This window comes from Schistocerca serialis, chromosome 4 (genome assembly GCF_023864345.2).
Source record: "Schistocerca serialis cubense isolate TAMUIC-IGC-003099 chromosome 4, iqSchSeri2.2, whole genome shotgun sequence".
Lineage (NCBI taxonomy): Eukaryota > Metazoa > Arthropoda > Insecta > Orthoptera > Acrididae > Schistocerca > Schistocerca serialis.
The window spans coordinates 534,247,343-534,266,381 of record NC_064641.1 but is presented as its reverse complement, the minus strand read 5'-3'; the positions used below and the strand labels follow the sequence as shown (position 1 = coordinate 534,266,381).

General features: G+C 43.2%; 1 protein-coding gene and 1 pseudogene across 1 annotated transcript in view; both read right to left on the bottom strand.

Annotated features, from left to right (window-relative positions):
- Positions 1-16,221: 16,221 nt before the first annotated feature.
- Positions 16,222-19,039, bottom strand: part of LOC126474592 (uncharacterized) — a 69,349-nt gene continuing 66,531 nt past the window's right edge. The window contains exon 3 of the mRNA XM_050102067.1: positions 16,222-16,301. Coding sequence (XP_049958024.1) covers positions 16,222-16,301 — 80 coding nt within the window. The remainder of the gene's footprint in view (positions 16,302-19,039) is intronic.
- On the bottom strand, positions 16,962-17,080 carry LOC126475703 (5S ribosomal RNA; annotated as a pseudogene).

The window sequence follows — 19,039 nt, the reverse complement described above, 5'->3', positions numbered from 1 at the left end:
CCCCACAATGTTATCTATGTGGTCTTTCCAACTGAAGTTGTTCGTAATTTTTACACCCAGGTACTTAGTTCAATTGACAGCCTTGAGAATTGTACTATTTATTGAGTAATCGAATTCCAACGGATTTCTTTTGGAACTCATGTTGATCACCTCACATTTTTCGTTATTTTGCGTCAACTGCCACCTGCCAGACCATACAGCAATCTTCTCTAAATCGCTTTGCAACTGATACTGGTTTTCGGATGACCTTAGTAGACGGTAAATTACAGCATCATCTGCGAACAACCTAAGAGAACTGCTCAGATTGTCACCCAGGTCATTTATATAGATCAGGAACAGCAGAGGTCCCAGGACGCTTCCCTGGGGAATACCTGATATCACTTCAGTTTTACTCGATGATTTGCCGTCTATTACTACGAACTGCGACCTTCCTGACAGGAAATCACGAATCCAGTCGCACAACTGAGACGATACCCCATAGGCCCGCAGCTTGATTATAAGTCGCTTGTGAGGAACGGTGTCAAAAGCTTTCCGGAAATCTAGAAATACGGAATCAACTTGAGATCCCCTGTCGATAGTGGCCATTACTTCCTGCGAATAAAGAGCTAGCTGCGTTGCACAAGAACGATGTTTTCTGAAACCATGCTGATTACGTATCAATGGATCGTTCCCTTCGAGGTGATTCATAATGTTTGAATACAGTATATGCTCCAAAACCCTACTGCAAACCGTCGTCAATGATATAGGTCTGTAGTTCGATGTATTACTCCTACTACCCTTCTTAAACACTGGTGCGACCTGCGCAATTTTCCAATCTGAAGGTACAGATCTATCATTGAGCGAGCGGTTGTATATGATTGCTAGGTAGGGAGCTATTGTATCAGCGTTATCTGAAAGGAACCTAGTCGGTACACAATCTGGACCTGAAGACTTGCCCGTATCAAGCGATTTGAGTTGCTTCGCAACCCCTAAGGTATCTACTTCTAAGAAACTCATGGTGGCAGCTGTTCGTGTTTCAAATTCAGGAATATTCCATTCGTCTTCCCTGATGAAGGAATTTCGGAAAACTGCGTTCAATAACTCCGCTTTAGCGGCACAGTCGTCGGTAACAGTACCATCGGCACTGCGCAGCGAAGGTATTGACTGCGTTTTGCCGCTTGTTTATTTTACATACGACCAGAATTTCTTCGGATTTTCTACCAAATTTCGAGACAATGTTTCGTTGTGGAACCTATTAAAGGCATCTCGCATTGAAGTCCGTGCCAAATTTCGCGCGTCTGTAAATTTTAGCCAATCTTCGGGATTTAGCGTTCTTCTGAACTTCGCATGCTTTCTCCGTTGCCTCTGCAACAGCGTTCGGACCTGTTTTGTGTACCACAGGGGATCAGTTCCATCTCTTACCAATTTATGAGGTATGAATCTCTCAATTGCTGTTGCTACTATATCTTTGAATTTGAGCCACATCTCGTCTACATTTGCATAGTCACTTCGGAAGGAATGGAGATTGTCTCTTAGGAAGGCTTCTAGTGACACTTTATCCGCTTTTTTAAATAAAATTATTTTGCATTTGTTTCCGTTGGATTTGGAGGAAACGGTTTTGAGCCTAGCTACAACGACCTTGTGATCACTAATCCCTGTATCAGTCATGATGCTCTCTATCAGCTCTGGATTGTTTGTGGCTAAGAGGTCAAGTGTGTTTTCGCAACCATTTACAATTCGCGTGAGTTCGTGGACTAACTGCTCGAAATAATTTTCGGAGAAAGCATTTAGGACAATCGCGGAAGATGTTTTCTGCCTACCACCGGTTTTGAACAAGTATTTTTGCCAACATATCGATGGAAGGTTGAAGTCCCCACCACCTATAATCGTATGAGTGGGGTATTTATTTGTTACGAGACTCAAATTTTCTCTGAACTGTTCAGCAACTATATCATCGGAGTCTGGGGGTCGGTATAAGGAGCCAATTATTAACTTAGTTCGGCAGTTAAGTATAACCTCCACCCATACCAATTCGCACGGAGTATCTACTTCGACTTCACTACAAGATGAACCACTACTGACAGACACAAACTCTCCACCACCAATTCTGCCTAATCTATCTTTCCTGAAGACCGTCTGAGACTTCGTAAAAATTCTGCAGAACTTATTTCAGGCTTTAGCCAGCTTTCTGTACCTATAACGATTTCAGCTTCTGTGCTTTCTATTAGCGCTTGAAGCTCAGGGACTTTCCCAGCACAACTACAACAATTTAAAACTACAATTCCGACTGTTCCTTGATCCAAGCACGTCCTGTATTTGCCATGCACCCTTTGAGATTGCAGCCCACCCCGTACTTTCCCGAGGCCTTCTAACCTAAAAAACCGCCCAGTCCACGCCACACAGCTTCCGCTACTCGTGTAGCCGCCAGCTGAGTGTAGTGAACTCCTGACCTATTCAGCGGAACCCGAAACCCCACCACCCTATGGTGCAAGTCAAGGAATCTGCAGCCAGGATACAATTACAAAGACTTGAAAGGAGTAACAGTTACGTTTTACAGGCAAGTATGCGACACATATGCTTCAGGAGGCAGCGTATGTTGAAGAAAAAAATTCCATTCTACTTATCTGAGTGTTAATTTGACATACTTTCATTCTCTACGTTTGGCCTAGAAGACTATAAACATGTTTACGTAGATGAAAGTATGGCAAATAGTGTGTCGAGCAATCAGTCTGAAAAACCGTTGAACGAACTGCGGTCTTTGAGTACGAATGAAGTTTTTATACCTAATAGTTTCATTCTTGCTATCTTCCGTAATGAAACCAAAATATACGTAGAGGACGACCTAAATAATTATTTAACGTGCGTATGTTATAAGTCACAGCAAGGAGCTGTAACCTCTTAGAAAAATTATAAGGCCATTATTAAACATTTGAAAGAATAACTGTAGTAAATATATGCTTGTGACCTAAAACAAATTAATGATAATAATGAATTACAAGTGTTTTGCTGAAACACATAAAATGTCTGTGTAGGAAAATTCTAAAAAATTGGTTCAAATGGCTCTGAGCACTATGCGACTTAACTTCTGAGGTCATCAGTCGCCTAGAACTTAGAACTAATTAAACCTAACTAACCTAAGGACATCACACACATCCATGCCCGAGGCAGGATTCGAACCTGCGATCGTAGCGGTCGCTCGGTTCCAGACTGCAGCGCCTAGAACCGCACGGCCGCTCCGGCCGGCCTGGAAAATTCTGATTAATATGAACTTTGAGATACACATACCTTACTTGGAAGTGAAGAGATTGTGAAATGATTAATAATGCAACACTCTTTGGACACAGGTAGAGCTGCCAACAGTTAAGTTCTTCTGCTGACTTTATCTTGCGCACGCGCGAAGCTGCAATGGGTGTAAGATATTAAGTGTATTACTCTGCGAGGCATTTTGAAAGAGAGATACTACAGAAAAATGCCATTCCCGTAACTGCGATATGCGGATGTATTTATCACGCTTCTGTTAAACTTGCTCTGTAACATACACATACGACAGATCTACTGCTAAGTCGAATTCTGTAAATTGATACCCTCACGGGAATATGTATATCTGAACAAAATATAAAGAAAAATTTTCAACAAAACTCTATCGTTATGGCTGCAGATAGGTGATAAGGAAACAAAATATTCCAACACGTTTATCTCGGAAACATTTCGTGCGTGGCTTTTTCCCACAGAAATATATTCACTTGAAATGAGCGCTTTTGTCTCTCCTGGACTACTGACCTTTCCTCCTGGGATGCACTGTATGCAAACTACACTGGACATTGATGCTGAATGTAAATTTGGCGGCATAGCTACACCGAAATTACGGATCAGGCAAAAATGTTCACTTCCATTCACATCTAATTTCATTTATACTTTTGAAAACCCGTTTAGTTGGTTAGAAGATACGAAAACATAGATCCAGTATTTAGTTGCAACATTATCGTGGAAACCAGTGATGTTTACCGCTTTGACTCAAAAAAGTAAGGGATTATATGTAAAGTTTCAGGACAAATAGTATTCTAGGAGGTGGTAGTATATCCTATTTCGAAAAAGCGTTTAGTACAACACATGTACAGTTTTGTTTGTGGAGATAGAAATGTTGAATTAAATCCAAACAAATAAGCACATAAGATATTAACCAAAGGCAAGAGATTAATTTCAACAGTGATGTTCATAAATTCCACCTCCGACTACAATGCACTTTCGAAATCTCTTGAGATTATCACACATAGCTTTTTTGAGGTACTCGTGCCATTTTTTATGAGGATAGTAGTAGTATGGTAGTCTGCCTTGAGGGAGGTCTTGTCATGGGTTAAGCCTCTTCCACTTTTGTCTGTCCATAACCACTCTTTTCATTTCTGAATATTTGTCTCTTTTGATATTGTCCACCATTTGATATCTTATTTTTCCTCTTCCCCTTTTTCCCTCTACCACTTCTTCTATTCCTTCCTTCGATAGACAGTCCCTCCTCAATGTCCAAGCCAGTTCCGTTCTTTTCTTTCTGATGAATTTCAGCATGTTTCTTTCTTCTCCAACTCATCTTAATACTTCATTCCTTACTCGGTCTTCCCATTTCGCTTTTTCCATTCTTCTCCACATCCACATCTCTAGTGCCTCCAATCTTCTTTCATCTCCCTTCCTCAATGTCCAGGCCTCTGCACCGCAATGTGCAACGCTCCAGATGTAACATTTGGCAAGCCTTTTCCTCAGATTTTTTTTTAGTGGTCCTCAAAATAATTTCTGGTTTCTCTTGATTCCTTCTTTTGCCATTGCAGTTCTTTTTTTTTAAATTTCTGTTGAGAAATACATATCATTCATTATTACACTTACCAAGTAATTGAAGATATTCACTTGCTCTGTTTCCTCTCCCCATATTTCCATACGGCATTTTCTCACCTTTCCTCCAATTACCATGCTTTTCGTTTTATTCTTGTTAATCTTCATTCAATATCCCTCACATTTTGTATTTAGATTATCTAAAATTTGTTCCATCTCTCTTGTACACGCTACCATCACAACCATGTCGTCTTGCAAGCACTATTAAGCACTATTAATTTTCCGAAAGATCAATTGATCTCTTGTGTTTGCTTTTTCTTTGTAGATTTCCCATGTCATACACACCCACTGGCAGAAACCCGAAGCGCCCATTTCTGCTGATCCATATACCGCGAAATGTTAGGTTTAGATGATGTGTCACCTGATAGCTAGAATTTGCAGAGGCCCCGTCATCCTGGAAAAACATACCCATCCACGCAGCCATCGGAACCTCCTCCAGTAATTCTGGAACCTCATTTTCAAGAAATGTAGATACTGGGCCTTGTAAGACCATGCCTTTAATACGAAACCACACAGTCTTGAAAAGTATCTCCAAAAAGCGGTGTGGGTTGAGATTTTTGCCGAGGCATTTTTGTGAGCTATGTGTATTAGTGATATCGTGATTTCGTGGTGAATGGAAAAGTGGCTTCTTCAATCAACAGTACGTACTGGATTACTCGGCGATTCGCTGTCAGCCATTGACAAAAATTCCAATCGTCTGTCTTCGTGGTAGGTGCTGAATCCGTTATTTATGCTAAAGTTATAGTTCGTGAATTCATAACGCCCGTCAGTGACAGGTACAGAAATTTTTCATATAACTGTTGAATATTACGGTCTATGGTCTTCTACGTCATTCATAGTGTGTTGATTTGCTCATTCAGATGAGAAATGATGCTGGCCACTGCACCAATCTCACACAATTTAGTGAAAACACAACTAATCTCTCTTGACTCAGATACCCCTATGGTTAGGACGTAATCTGTCTTTTTCTGTACAAGCAGCAGCAGTGTTATGTAAAACGACAAACTTTGGGAGATGCCTCGGGACACCGAAACAAATGTTTGTGTCTAATATCAAATTTCCCTACGAGGACTTTTTAAACCGGTAGCTGATGTTGTCTCAGGATCAGTAAGCTATCATACTCTGCGAGTTTGCATGGGACAATGAAAACACTTTATAATGTGTTTTCCTGGTTGCCAAAAAAGTAAAACATAAAAATTTTGATTCTTTATTATCGTGAGACAACAACATTATTATAACACAATTACTCTAAAGCACCTCTACTGACTTTTAAGCAGAGGTTACACCGATGGTCATGTTCAGTCTAACACGGTTAAAGGCTACAGGATTGTCCTTAAATCCTACTGTTATTCCTATTGTCCGGACAACCGGATCCTTTTCTCATGCAACAGGTGATTTGTAAGCCGTGGTACAGGACCACCGCTGCCAATACACTTTCCGGGAAACTGTCGGTTCAAGCACCGAAGCACAAGGCGACTGAAATGTGCCGGCGCCCCGCCACGCTGGAACCATTTTCACTGTCTAGTAGCGAGTGGCACGTCATCCAGGAACTCTGGTAACGGTCTGGGGAGGAAACTCTAATAACGCCTGTTGTTTAATGGCCTAGGCACTAGGGGTGGTCCAATTGAACAGTAACCAACATCGTCCCACACATTTACGTAGAACCGCAATTGATGAGTGCGAGTATACGCTGCATGTGGGTTAGCCTCACTCAAAACATGCAAACTAATGGCTCCATCACCCCGAACGTTGCATCTTCTGTACACGGCACAGAGGACGGAAGCGTAGAATGCTTTTGTCACTGTTCCAGGTACCACTGAGGAAACCAAGCTCTGTTTGGTTCCAGATTGTACACACGCTAGAAGACAAATAGATAAACAATTGCTCATGAACGACGTTTCTTGCATTCGTCTGATTCGTTCCCATGCTATGCGCCATTGTACGAGCACTGAGAGTGATTACGGTCTCCACTGGGGAAAAATGTGTCCGTAGGTAATTGTGACACTTGAGAAAGATATTTGGTGTCCCGTACAACCCTTCAGAGTATGTTGGTTTAAATAATTTTCATCCTGTCTTGTGACAGCCAGAGCGACAGCACCAGCAGCAGCGAGTACTGTTTGTATAAAGCGTTTATTTTGCATTTTGTTTACGACCTTCCACTAAGGAAGGGGTTCTATTTGTGTTTATCTGCTCTGCATAGTAACTAACAGTTCTTGATAAAACTTTACGTAGTTTTCGTGTTAGATTTCTTAGTGTTTTCTTGATCGTTTAGAACAGAAAGCGCCCTAAAACCGTCTTTTGTTTGTTTCGCGGCCGTTAGCCACTAGTCACTTGAATCAGCAGTTGTCTTGTGACAGCCAGAGCGACAGCACCAGCAGCAGCGAGTACTGTTTGTATAAAGCGTTTTTGTACTTATTTGCTGCGCTTAGCTTTTAAATAGTTTTTCTGGGAAAACCTAGCGTAGTTTTCGCGTCTCGTATTTCAGTGAGTGTTTCTTTATTATCAGAGTAGCTCATCAGAAGATTATCTTGGGAATTTGTCACCGTATAGAGTAGGGTAAACATAGTCATGTGTAGGGGCTGTGGTTGTTGTGAGCGGACGCAAGGAGAATTGGCCACTCTTCGGGGGCAGGTGGAGGCTTTCTCTGTTAGGCTCATCGAGCTCGAGGCGCAGGCGTCGGCTCGTAGTGGCGTTGGGGCAACTGTGGTGAGACCTATGCCTACTTCGGTGGCCTTGGAATCACATGGAACCCCTGATGTCGCTGCGTCTTCCGGCAGTGAGCATGTTACCGGTCAGCCATCACTCCAGGGTGAATGGCGGACAGTGGTGGGCTCGCGCGTGCCTGGCCGAAAGGCGAAGGTGGGATCTGGCCGCGTGGCAGCTGCCTTACCCCTTTCCAACAGGTACGGGGTGCTTCCTAGTGGTGATGACAGCGTTTCCGAGCCACCACAGGGTGCCTCGCCTGTTGGGCCAGTGGCCGATTCTCCGGCAAGGTCCCGACAGTCACAGAGGGCGGGCCTATTAGTTATAGGGAGCTCCAACGTTAGGCGGGTTATGGAGCCCCTCAGGAAAATAGCGGGTAGGTCGGGGAAGAATGCCAGTGTGCACTCGGTGTGCTTGCCGGGGGGTCTCGTCCGTAATGTGGAGGAGGCCCTTCCGGCAGCTATTGAACGCACTGGGTGTGACCGGCTGCAGATAGTAGCACATGTCGGAACGAATGACGCCTGCCGCTTGGGTTCTGAGGCCATCCTTGGTTCCTTCCGGCGGCTGGCTGATTTGGTGAAGACAACCAGCATCGCACGCGGAGTGCAAGCTGAGCTTAATATCTGCAGCATAGTGCCCAGAGTCGATCGCGGTCCTCTGGTTTGGAGCCGTGTGGAGGGTCTAAACCAGAGGCTCAGACGACTCTGCGACTATAATGGTTGCAAATTCATCGACCTCCGTTATTGGGTGGAGAACTGTAGGGCCCCCCTAGACAGGTCAGGAGTGCACTACACACCGGAAGCAGCTACTAGGGTAGCAGAGTACGTGTGGCGTGCACACGGGGGTTTTTTAGGTTAGAGGGACCCCCCCTTGGGCGAAACGATAAAATACCTCACGGCTTACCAGAGAGGACATTATCATCGTTGATAAAGAATGTCCGTCCTCAGAGACCAAAAACAGGAAAAGTTAACGTAATATTGGTAAACTGCAGGAGTATCCAGGGCAAGGTTCCTGAATTAGTATCTCTAATTGAAGGAAATAGTGCGCATATAGTATTAGGAACGGAAAGTTGGTTAAAACCGGAAGTGAACAGTAACGAAATCCTAGACACAGAATGGAATATATACCGCAAGGATAGGATAAACGCCAATGGTGGAGGAGTATTTATAGCAGTAAAGAATTCAATAATATCCAGTGAAGTTATTAGCGAATGCGAATGTGAAATAATCTGGGTTAAGTTAAGTATCAAAGGTGGGTCAGATATGATAGTCGGATGCTTCTATAGACCACCTGCATCAGCAACCGTAGTAGTTGAGCGCCTCAGAGAGAACCTGCAGAACGTCGTGAAGAAGTTTCGTGATCATACTATTGTAATAGGGGGAGACTTCAATCTACCAGGTATAGAATGGGATAGTCACACAATCAGAACTGGAGCCAGGGACAGAGACTCTTGTGACATTATCCTGACTGCCTTGTCCGAGAATTACTTCGAGCAGATAGTTAGAGAACCAACTCGTGAAGCTAACGTTTTAGACCTCATAGCAACAAATAGACCGGAACTTTTCGACTCCGTGAATGTAGAAGAGGGTATCAGTGATCATAAGTCAGTGGTTGCATCAATGACTACAAGTGTAATAAGAAATGCCAAGAAAGGAAGGAAAATATATTTGCTTAACAAGAGTGATAGGGCACAAATCGCAGAATATCTGAGTGACCACCATCAAACGTTCATTTCTGAGGAAGAGGATGTGGAACAAAAATGGAAAAAATTCAGAAACATCGTCCAGTACGCCTTAGATAAGTTCGTACCGACTAAGGTCCAAAGCGAGGGGAAAGATCCACCGTGGTATAACAATCATGTACGAAAGGTACTACGGAAACAAAGAAAGCTTCATCATAGGTTTAAGAGTAGTCGAATCATAGCTGATAAGGAAAAGCTGAACGAAGCGAAAAAGAGCGTAAAGAGAGCAATGAGAGAAGCATTCAACGAATTCGAACATAAAACATTGGCAAACAATCTAAACAAGAACCCTAAAAAGTTTTGGTCATATGTAAAATCGGTAAGCGGATCTAAATCCCCTATTCAGTCACTCGTTGACCACGATGGAACCGAAACAGAGGACGACCGAAGAAAGGCAGAAATACTGAATTCAGTGTTCCGAAACTGTTTCACTGCGGAAAATCGTAACACGGTCCCTGACTTCAGCCGTCGCACGGACGCCAAAATGGAAAATATTGAAATAAACGATATCGGAATTGAAAAACAACTGCTATCACTTAGTAGCGGAAAAGCATCCGGACCAGACGAGATACCCTTAAGATTCTACAGTGATTATGCTAAAGAACTTGCCCCCTTTCTATCAGCAATTTATCGTAGATCGCTGGAAGAACGTAAAGTACCTAGCGACTGGAAGAAAGCGCAGGTCGTTCCCATTTTCAAGAAGGGTCATAAATCAGATGCGAATAATTATAGGCCTATTTCGCTTACGTCAATCTGTTGTAGAATAATGGAACATGTTTTGTGTTCTCGTATTATGACGTTCTTAGATAATACAAATCTCCTTCATCATAACCAACATGGATTCCGCAAACAGAGATCATGTGAAACTCAGCTCGCCCTATTTGCCCAAGAAATTCACAGTGCCGTAGACACTGGCGAGCAGATTGATGCCGTATTCCTGGACTTCAGGAAGGCATTTGATACGGTTCCGCACTTACGTTTAGTGAAAAAAATACGAGCTTACGGAATATCGGACCAGGTTTGTGATTGGATTCAGGATTTCCTAGAAGAAAGAACACAACATGTCATTCTTAACGGTTCAAAATCTGCAGATGTAGAGGTAATTTCGGGAGTACCGCAGGGAAGCGTGATAGGACCTTTATTGTTTACAATATACATAAATGACTTAGTTGACAACATCGGTAGCTCCGTGAGGCTATTTGCAGATGACACGGTTGTCTACAAGAAAGTAGCAACATCAGAAGACTCGTACGTACTCCAGGAGGACCTGCAGAGGATTAATGCATGGTGCGACAGCTGGCAGCTTTCCCTAAACGTAGATAAATGTAATATAATGCGCATACATAGGGGCAGAAATCCATTCCAGTACGATTATGCCATAGGTGGTAAATCATTGGAAGCGGTAACGACCGTAAAATACTTAGGAGTTACTATCCGGAGCGATCTGAAGTGGAATGATCACATAAAACAAATAGTGGGAAAAGCAGGCGCCAGGTTGAGATTCATAGGAAGAATCCTAAGAAAATGTGACTCATCGACGAAAGAAGTAGCTTACAAAACGCTTGTTCGTCCGATTCTTGAGTATTGCTCATCAGTATGGGACCCTTACCAGGTTGGATTAATAGAAGAGATAGACATGATCCAGCGAAAAGCAGCGCGATTCGTCATGGGGACATTTAGTCAGCGCGAGAGCGTTACGGAGATGCTGAACAAGCTCCAGTGGCGGACACTTCAAGAAAGGCGTTACGCAATACGGAGAGGTTTATTATCGAAATTACGAGAGAGCACATTCCGGGAAGAGATGGGCAACATATTACTACCGCCCACATATATCTCGCGTAATGATCACAACGAAAAGATCCGAGAAATTAGAGCAAATACGGAGACTTACAAGCAGTCGTTCTTTCCACGCACAATTCGTGAATGGAACAGGGAAGGGGGGATCAGATAGTGGTACAATAAGTACCCTCCGCCACACACCGTAAGGTGGCTCGCGGAGTATAGATGTAGATGTAGATGTAGATGTACACTTGTATCATACCGAAATACTCAGCATCTGTAAATACGTGTGGCATACTTAAGCAACAGAGCAAAATTGGCCAATAAAACCCCATTACAACGAAGGTTGATAAATTCAATTATATCAACGCTCACCCTAACAGCTTGAATTTCAAAACGAACCTGACAATCGATAAAAAGACCTATAGAAATTTGAATTTCATTACTCGGAATGAAAATCTCTGTAAGCAATAGAAACTGTAGATGTACTTCATGATTATTGGAATCTATGCATACTAAACCTCCTAAAATATATATGCTCCTACTGAAACGCCTTGTGTTATATACTTCTGACTGCTTCTAGGAGACAGCGTACTATAGGTTTCATTTACTGTCATGAATTAAGCTTAAACGCTGGAACACGTGCATTTAATGCAGCACTTATCACTTCCCATGCGAAATTACTTGGTGTAAAACCTGCACTCCTCTGAGTTTCCTTTTTAACTAACGATCTTTCATACATTTGAATATTAGACCGACTCATTGTAAAACACTAAAGCAGCTAAAATGTCGACGATTCGACATACTTTCTGCGGTGTTCTTCAGAGCGTTTAACTGGTGGGTATTGGTGAATGCCTTCTCTTATATGCCGTCTATTTCGGTTATTTGGTGGAAATGACGTCATATATCAGGGAAGTCACTGGACAATTTGAAGGAAGGTTGCTATGGAAGGCTATGGCTGTATGTTTGTGGCTGACTGGAAGTAACACTAGTAAGTAATTTTTGAGAACATTTCTCGTGTAGAATATCAGTGGTCACGATAAAATTTTAAAAAAATTGACCTAAAAACAGTCTTGACCGCAATAAATTATTTATTGGAAATAGAAACGAGTCTCCGTCAAAATGTGACAATCTTCAGACCAGTTGACGTTCGTAGATCCACAAGAGCTGCTCTGTTCAACGTCACCGCCTACCTCCATGGCGTAATATTTTCTGAAGATGATCACATTTTGACAGAAACTAGTGACCATTGCATATAAATACTTTATTGAGGTCAAGACTGTTTTCATTTCAATTTGAAAACTGTAGTAGGTGATTGATAGGAAGTAGCGTATCGACAGGCTGTTGCCTTAGTCACTTTGGTACCTAACTGGCATATCACTTTCGGTGGTTATTGGTAGGAATAAGCAAATCGGCAGCATGAATTCAGCGTGTAATGTTTTCCTGCAGCTCAGCTTTGAAGCTGCACGACAGGTCTCTAGTGGCAGCTGCTTTCGCTGTATTTTTTTTTTATTTCTTTATTTCGGCTTTGTGTTACGAGGACCAGACAGCCGACAACGATTATAAAATGCCAAAGAAACATAACTGCAAAAAAGCAGGATAGAACAAAGTTATGTAGCTGGCATACAAACACACTATAAAGTAAAATAAAAGAGCAATTAGACAAACATCAGACAGCCGGCGGTATTGTTAACAATGACATTGGTACAGAATTACAAACACCACTACACAACAACATTATAAAGAACGTGCATATTCTCTTACAGAAAACGACAAAAACATGAAAGGGCAAACACAATACCTCAAACAATCAGTACGACAACAGCTAAAGAACGAAATTACAAATAACATCATGCGTATAGCAATATGAGAAATGTAGCAAACAGAATGACGTACTTACAGTAAAAGAAAACCCCAAAATGAGAAACACAATACAATTAAAGATATGTACAATTGTGCAGGTAGAACAATGACATAAAATGCACAAGAGGCCAATAATGAAAATTTAATGTACAAATAGAGGTCTGTACAAAAATTGAAACACAAATCGTGCACCCGATTACGAACTGGACTGATGCCATGTCAAAATGAAGACCTCGGCAACTCGTAAATAAAATTGGATGCCGCTGGCTTTCAAATAGTCTGTGAGCAAGACTATATTTCTCAAAACGGTGGAGTAAGACATGAAAGCTCGTGGGGAAGGGGGGGGGGGGGGCTCCAGCAACCAATTTCTTACACAAGACTAATTGTGCAGTCGTGCGCTTGGGACATGCCAATATGAAGTGGTTAAGATCCGCTATTGCCTTTGAGTGGTTATCACAGTGTCCAGAAGTGATAATCTTCAACCGATATAGGTGCGCGGGGTAACATCGTGTCCTAGCTGCATGCGAATGATAAAAGTCACAAAATATTATAAGCGTCCAGAGCATAATCGTTTCCGACCCCACCATACTCGGGAACCATAAGGAAGTTACTCACAACGTTATCTACCTTGTGGTTGAGTTACGCAATATGTTACTTCCACGTGAGTTTCCTATCAAAATAGACACCAAGGAGCTCAGAATGTGACCGAATAGGAAACGCGTACAGGCCAAGATGAAGTTCGGATGAGAAGTTATTGCACCATTTCCTCGTGAAATAGGTTATAAACAGCTCTGGTGGTTGCTTTTTGTGCTGTGATATAGTGATAATTTAGATTCTACTTATAGGTTGCGTGGACAATTTTTTACATATTACCGTTCAGTAAGTATAGCTTTTCTGTATATTACGTTTCTGTAATATGTAGAAAGTCGTCCACAAAACATGTAAGCAGAATTTAAATTATGACTATATCGCAGCTAAAACCAACCGCCAGAACTGTTTATAACCTGTAGGTACATTGCCCTCAAATGTAAACTAAACAGTAAAAATATGTACATATTCCATGCCACTGAAGATGCCTTGCAGAAAATAAAGACGAAACGCGTATGGCACAAAAATTTTGTTTCATTGAGTTATAGTCAGGCGGTCTAAAAAGTAAAAATTATCGATATGCAGTAAAAGGGTGACACCTCCTCGACCAACGTCTCTGTCCTGTCGATAAACCTGGTATCCTCGAAAGCAGAGCAGAACCCTGATGAAACCACTTCGCTGAGAGGGTAGCCACTGTTATCCTCCGTAACGAAAGTTCATGTTGAACGGGACCTTAACTGGCAATCACAGACCATGTATTCTTTTGGAGGATCCTAAAGCCCGCCACAGCTATTAGGTGTAAGAAGGGTCGTTAATAGTTGTCGTAGAGGTTGTGTACGTAAAGCTTCACGTGGCTGAGCCTTCCCATCTTCCAAGCGGTGCATAATAAAAGAGGTAATCTTTTAGATGACATGGTCATTGTTATTACAAAGTGGCAACGGTTGTTGACCGTACGGAGGAGGATATGGTTTGGGTGATGGTGGGCTTGGGAGATATGATGAGAGACAGAATACTCGTGATGAATGTCTGAGAATCGCTACTGCCACACTGACCTAGGAGCACTCCATGTCGACGGACCTCTTGTGCCAGAGACAGCACCCGATCTGTCTGCCGACTGGAAGTCATGTTGACGATGCCTGGTATCCTGAGGGAGAGACCCTAACTGAGGCGACTGCTGCGGTGGCGTTGGTCGTGTAGAAGAATCATGTAAAACAACTATTGGTTGCGTGGAATGCCTTGGAACTAGAGGCGAAAATTTCACGGGATTTTGGGGACTAGGAGACTGTTGGAGGCCAGCGGAGTAGGAGAGATGCGTACTGCCAGTTACCCTCCCCGATGCAGCGTAGGCCTTTGCACGTTCGAACTCTTGGATGGAGAAAGGGCGCGCATGAACGTTCTGTCACTGGGTGCGGACCAGAGCAATTTAAACACATTGGAAACGGCGCCGCATATGATTCCGCTGCGTGTGGACCACCATACTTACTGCAATGACTTCAACATTGGCTTGCCCGATGATGTAAACGCGAACGATTTCTCCACTGGCCGATTAGAGCTACGTGTAGTTCCACTGGACAACGCGTCCACAGAATAGTAACATATGAGACCAGAGTTTGAGAGCAAAACACTGGCAGACAGACTGGAAACGGTATTGTTTGTTCAGGATGTGAATAATGTTTCTTAGTTTATCGTTTCATGCTTGCGACAGGATTTATGCTCTCCATTGCGTCAACGATTTCCTTGTCTGTCTGATGTCGACATCACGAGTAAGGCCGTAAGTATGAAGCAGGAAGTTGGGAATGTAGATATATGTAGGAAGTTGGGAATGTAGATATCAAACTTGCGATGTTGAAAACAGGGACTTCTATGAAACAGCCTGAGCAGTTTTCGTTTCTAAGTCAACTCTGTGTGTACCTGACTAACTAATGTCAACAATGTCGTGTTTGAGATGAGAGTTATAGGAAAATAATAACTTACCTACCGATATTGGGTGGAGTTTGCCAACGTTCTTATCTAAGCTTTCCAGAAAGGTAATGTTGAACCCTGCTTCGGAACGGTTATACCGATTCTTGACAACTGACTTTACGGCCGCAGCAGTGGAAATCAACGGTTGACTCTGAGAACGTTCTGAGTTTATATGCACTGTACCATTACTAGAACGGGTATCCGAACCCGATAAGTGACACATATTACAGTCTTGGACAGGAAGTGAGTCGGCACACAGCCCTTTACTAAGGGTACCACTTTCCTGCTGCTGACTTGCAGGTGAGTTGGCAGCAAGTGCGAAGTGGGACGGATCGCTGGAACTATTGATGGTAATGGAAATGAGCGTTTGGCGTCATTGGTCGGGAGGCTCCTTGCGGGGTAGGTCCTGCCGCCTTGGTGCAGGTCTTATTACATTCGACGCCACATTGAGCAACCTGCACGCCGTTTGGGGATGAAATGATGATGAAGACGACACCCAATCCCTGAACGGAGAAAATCTCCAACCCAGCCGGGAATCGAACCAGGGCCCTTAAGACGGCAATCCGTCACGCTAACACTCAGCTACCGGGGCGGATGGTGATATTGCTGGAGTAGCTGTTGTTGAAGCCGCAGTACTTGAAACTGCTGCTGTTGAGCCAGTTGTTGCTACTGAAACTGCAGTTGTTGATGAGGGTGGTGCGAAAGCTGCTGTCCTGATGATGTTGTAATTACTGTTGTTGTTGTTGGTGGTGGTGGCGGTGGTGGTGGTGGTGGTGGTAGTAGTGGTGCAGCTGCTGCTGCTCAGATGCTGTGTATCCGGGAGAGGTAATTCACCCTGCTAGATCTCATCATGATTGACTGACATCTGTGGGAAACACACATCTGTCGGTGTGTGCAGATGACATATGTCTAGTGCCTATTAAATGACGTGAGCGGTATCAGGGAGATCGGCCATTTTATGGTGAACTATACAGCACTATCACCGCGAACGTGTGGCAAAGAAAAAATACATAATACTGCGTATGCTAAAAAGTAGGTAAACGATTCTCCTCGAAAAACGACTGTATGAGTAGTGAACTACTAGTACGAACGCTAAGAGTATTAAGCACTACGCTCGTTCGCGAAACGCAAACAAGTTACGGCCACTTGGAGCGCACTAGCGCGTACGTCTGAACGCCGTGGTAGGCGGATGTGAACTCCTTTCTTAGTTGAACCCGGGTCATGTGCTACTGCTGGCTGACGAAGACAGAAAGAAAAAAAACAGCGTCCGAACAGGCCTTAAGGGTCCAACGGTGCCGATCGGCCGCCGTGTCATCCACAGCCCTTAGGCGTCGCTGCGTGCGGGTATGGAGGTGCGTGCTGTCAGCTCACTCCACTCCCAGCCGTTGTCAGTTTTCGTGACTACTGGCGATACTTATCAGTCAATTAGCTTCTCAATTGGCCTCACAAAGTGTGAGTGCACCCCGCTGGCCAACAGCACTCGGTAGATCCGGACGGTGACCCATTCAAGTAATAGCCTAGCCCGACAGTGCTTGACTTCGGTGAGCTGACGGGAACCGACATTACCACTGCGGTAAGGCCGCTGGCGGCTGATGGACACAACCGGGCTGAAACCTCTGACAGCCAGGCCGTAGGTGACTTGTAGCCTCCTCCCTGTTCGGGCTGTTAGGGCGCCTGATTATTTCAATAGCCACTCTTACTTTCTGCTGCGGAGAGAGCACGCGAAGTTCTTGAAAAGGAGAACTGTGACAATCCTGGAGGTGTTCAGCTACATCTGACTTGTTCTGTACTAGTCGTACGTAGCGCTCACGTTCCGACAAGCGAGTGCTAATGGGTTTCCCGGTTTCACCAACATAGGCTTCGCCACATTCACACCAAAGTTCGTAGACGCCTGCAGTGTGGAGGGCATCCGAGTGATTCCTGGTGGCCCTCACGGATCTTGCATCTTGCGACCTCTCTGGAATATGGGTTTCTTTCCTCCGCAATGCAGAACCTTGTTTATGTCGTCACTGACACCTCTCACATAAGGTAAGCGAGGAACAGAAAGAGTTTTCTCTGTACCTTTGTCTCTACTGTCTTCGCCGTACTTCACAGCTCGTTTTATGCATCTGGTGTTGTATCCATACGCGCGTGATGTCGTGAACATGTTCCATTCATGTTGGACGTGGGACCTGCGTGCATACGTCATAAATATGGACGCGAAGTTTATGGCCATATAGGTGAATTGGAACAACAGAGGAAGACAAAGGAGAAACTGCTCAAATTATTTCTGCTAAACTGCACCCCATACACCGCCTTTCAACACATTCGACAAATATGTCGTTGTTCTTCTGACATTATTAAAACCAAAATGACAAATACGGCCAAGAAAGGTGTTAAGGAAAAACTTAAATTTTAAATGTATCTCTAAATCCTTATTTATCTTTTTATTTTGTTTGGTCATACTTACGGAGTTTCGTTGTTCTACTAACATTTTGCGTCCTATAAATGAAATAAAATAATAAACAATGATGGGAAGAACTACGAAACAAATGACACAAAAGGCAATAAATTACATTTTGTGGAAAGAGCATCGTAGAAACCCTTATGATATTTAGGTATGATGTTGCGGTTAACCAATTTATTTAGATCTCCATATCGTTCTTTGCGAGAGTTATTTTCGTAGCATAAGCAGGTTTTAAATCCAAATTGCTTTCACCGATATTTTCTCTCTCTACATTTAAACTGAACTTGCCTCCACTCAGACTATCTGTGGCTATTCTTATACTGAAACACGTGACTTCCCTTTCCACATCGAAATTATTTAAGTTCAGACAGTTTGAAGACATTCCCGTCAACGTCCTTGGCCATATAGAGAGCCATCTCATCATGGAAAGATTTAAAGTCCTTGAGATCTTCAAAACACATGTCTCTAAGATGTAGACGATATCCCTTCTCTTTTGCATTTCGGATGACTGATAAATATTGATCGGGTTCGTAAACTGGACATTTCTTCCTATCACTCTCAACTGATCTCTCAGCGATGCTATCTGAACTACGTCTCCACCGTTCTGCGTGTGACCACGAATCAGACACTTGTGCGTAGTGGACCGACTATCCAGCCGTTGTAACGGGTATAAGTACACTGCAATTACATATCTGTAACTGAAAATAAAAGTTTTAATCAATGGGGTTTTTGCAACAGAACCATTTTGTTACACGATTTCTGCGAATCGCAATCTGAACTTCTGGTGCTTCCTTGTTCTTCTGCCATCCTCCACAGCTGTCGTTGTAAAATAGGGCATTCGTTCCAGGAAGGTTCTTAGATAACTCCTCATTGTATAAGACAAGTTATTATTTCTACCACGTCTCTATTCCTAATTCGCTCATGCCAGAAATAGCAGATACCTCTGTAGTTTCCAAACCTAGTAACACGCAATAAACAAAAATAAGTAAAACAGACTTCAAGAGTAATAACAGATTTTGGAAAATTGGATATATGGACAGTTACCACGAAATTGTAACAGTTGGCCTCGACTTGTAGAGACAGGCAGATATTTTTCCCGT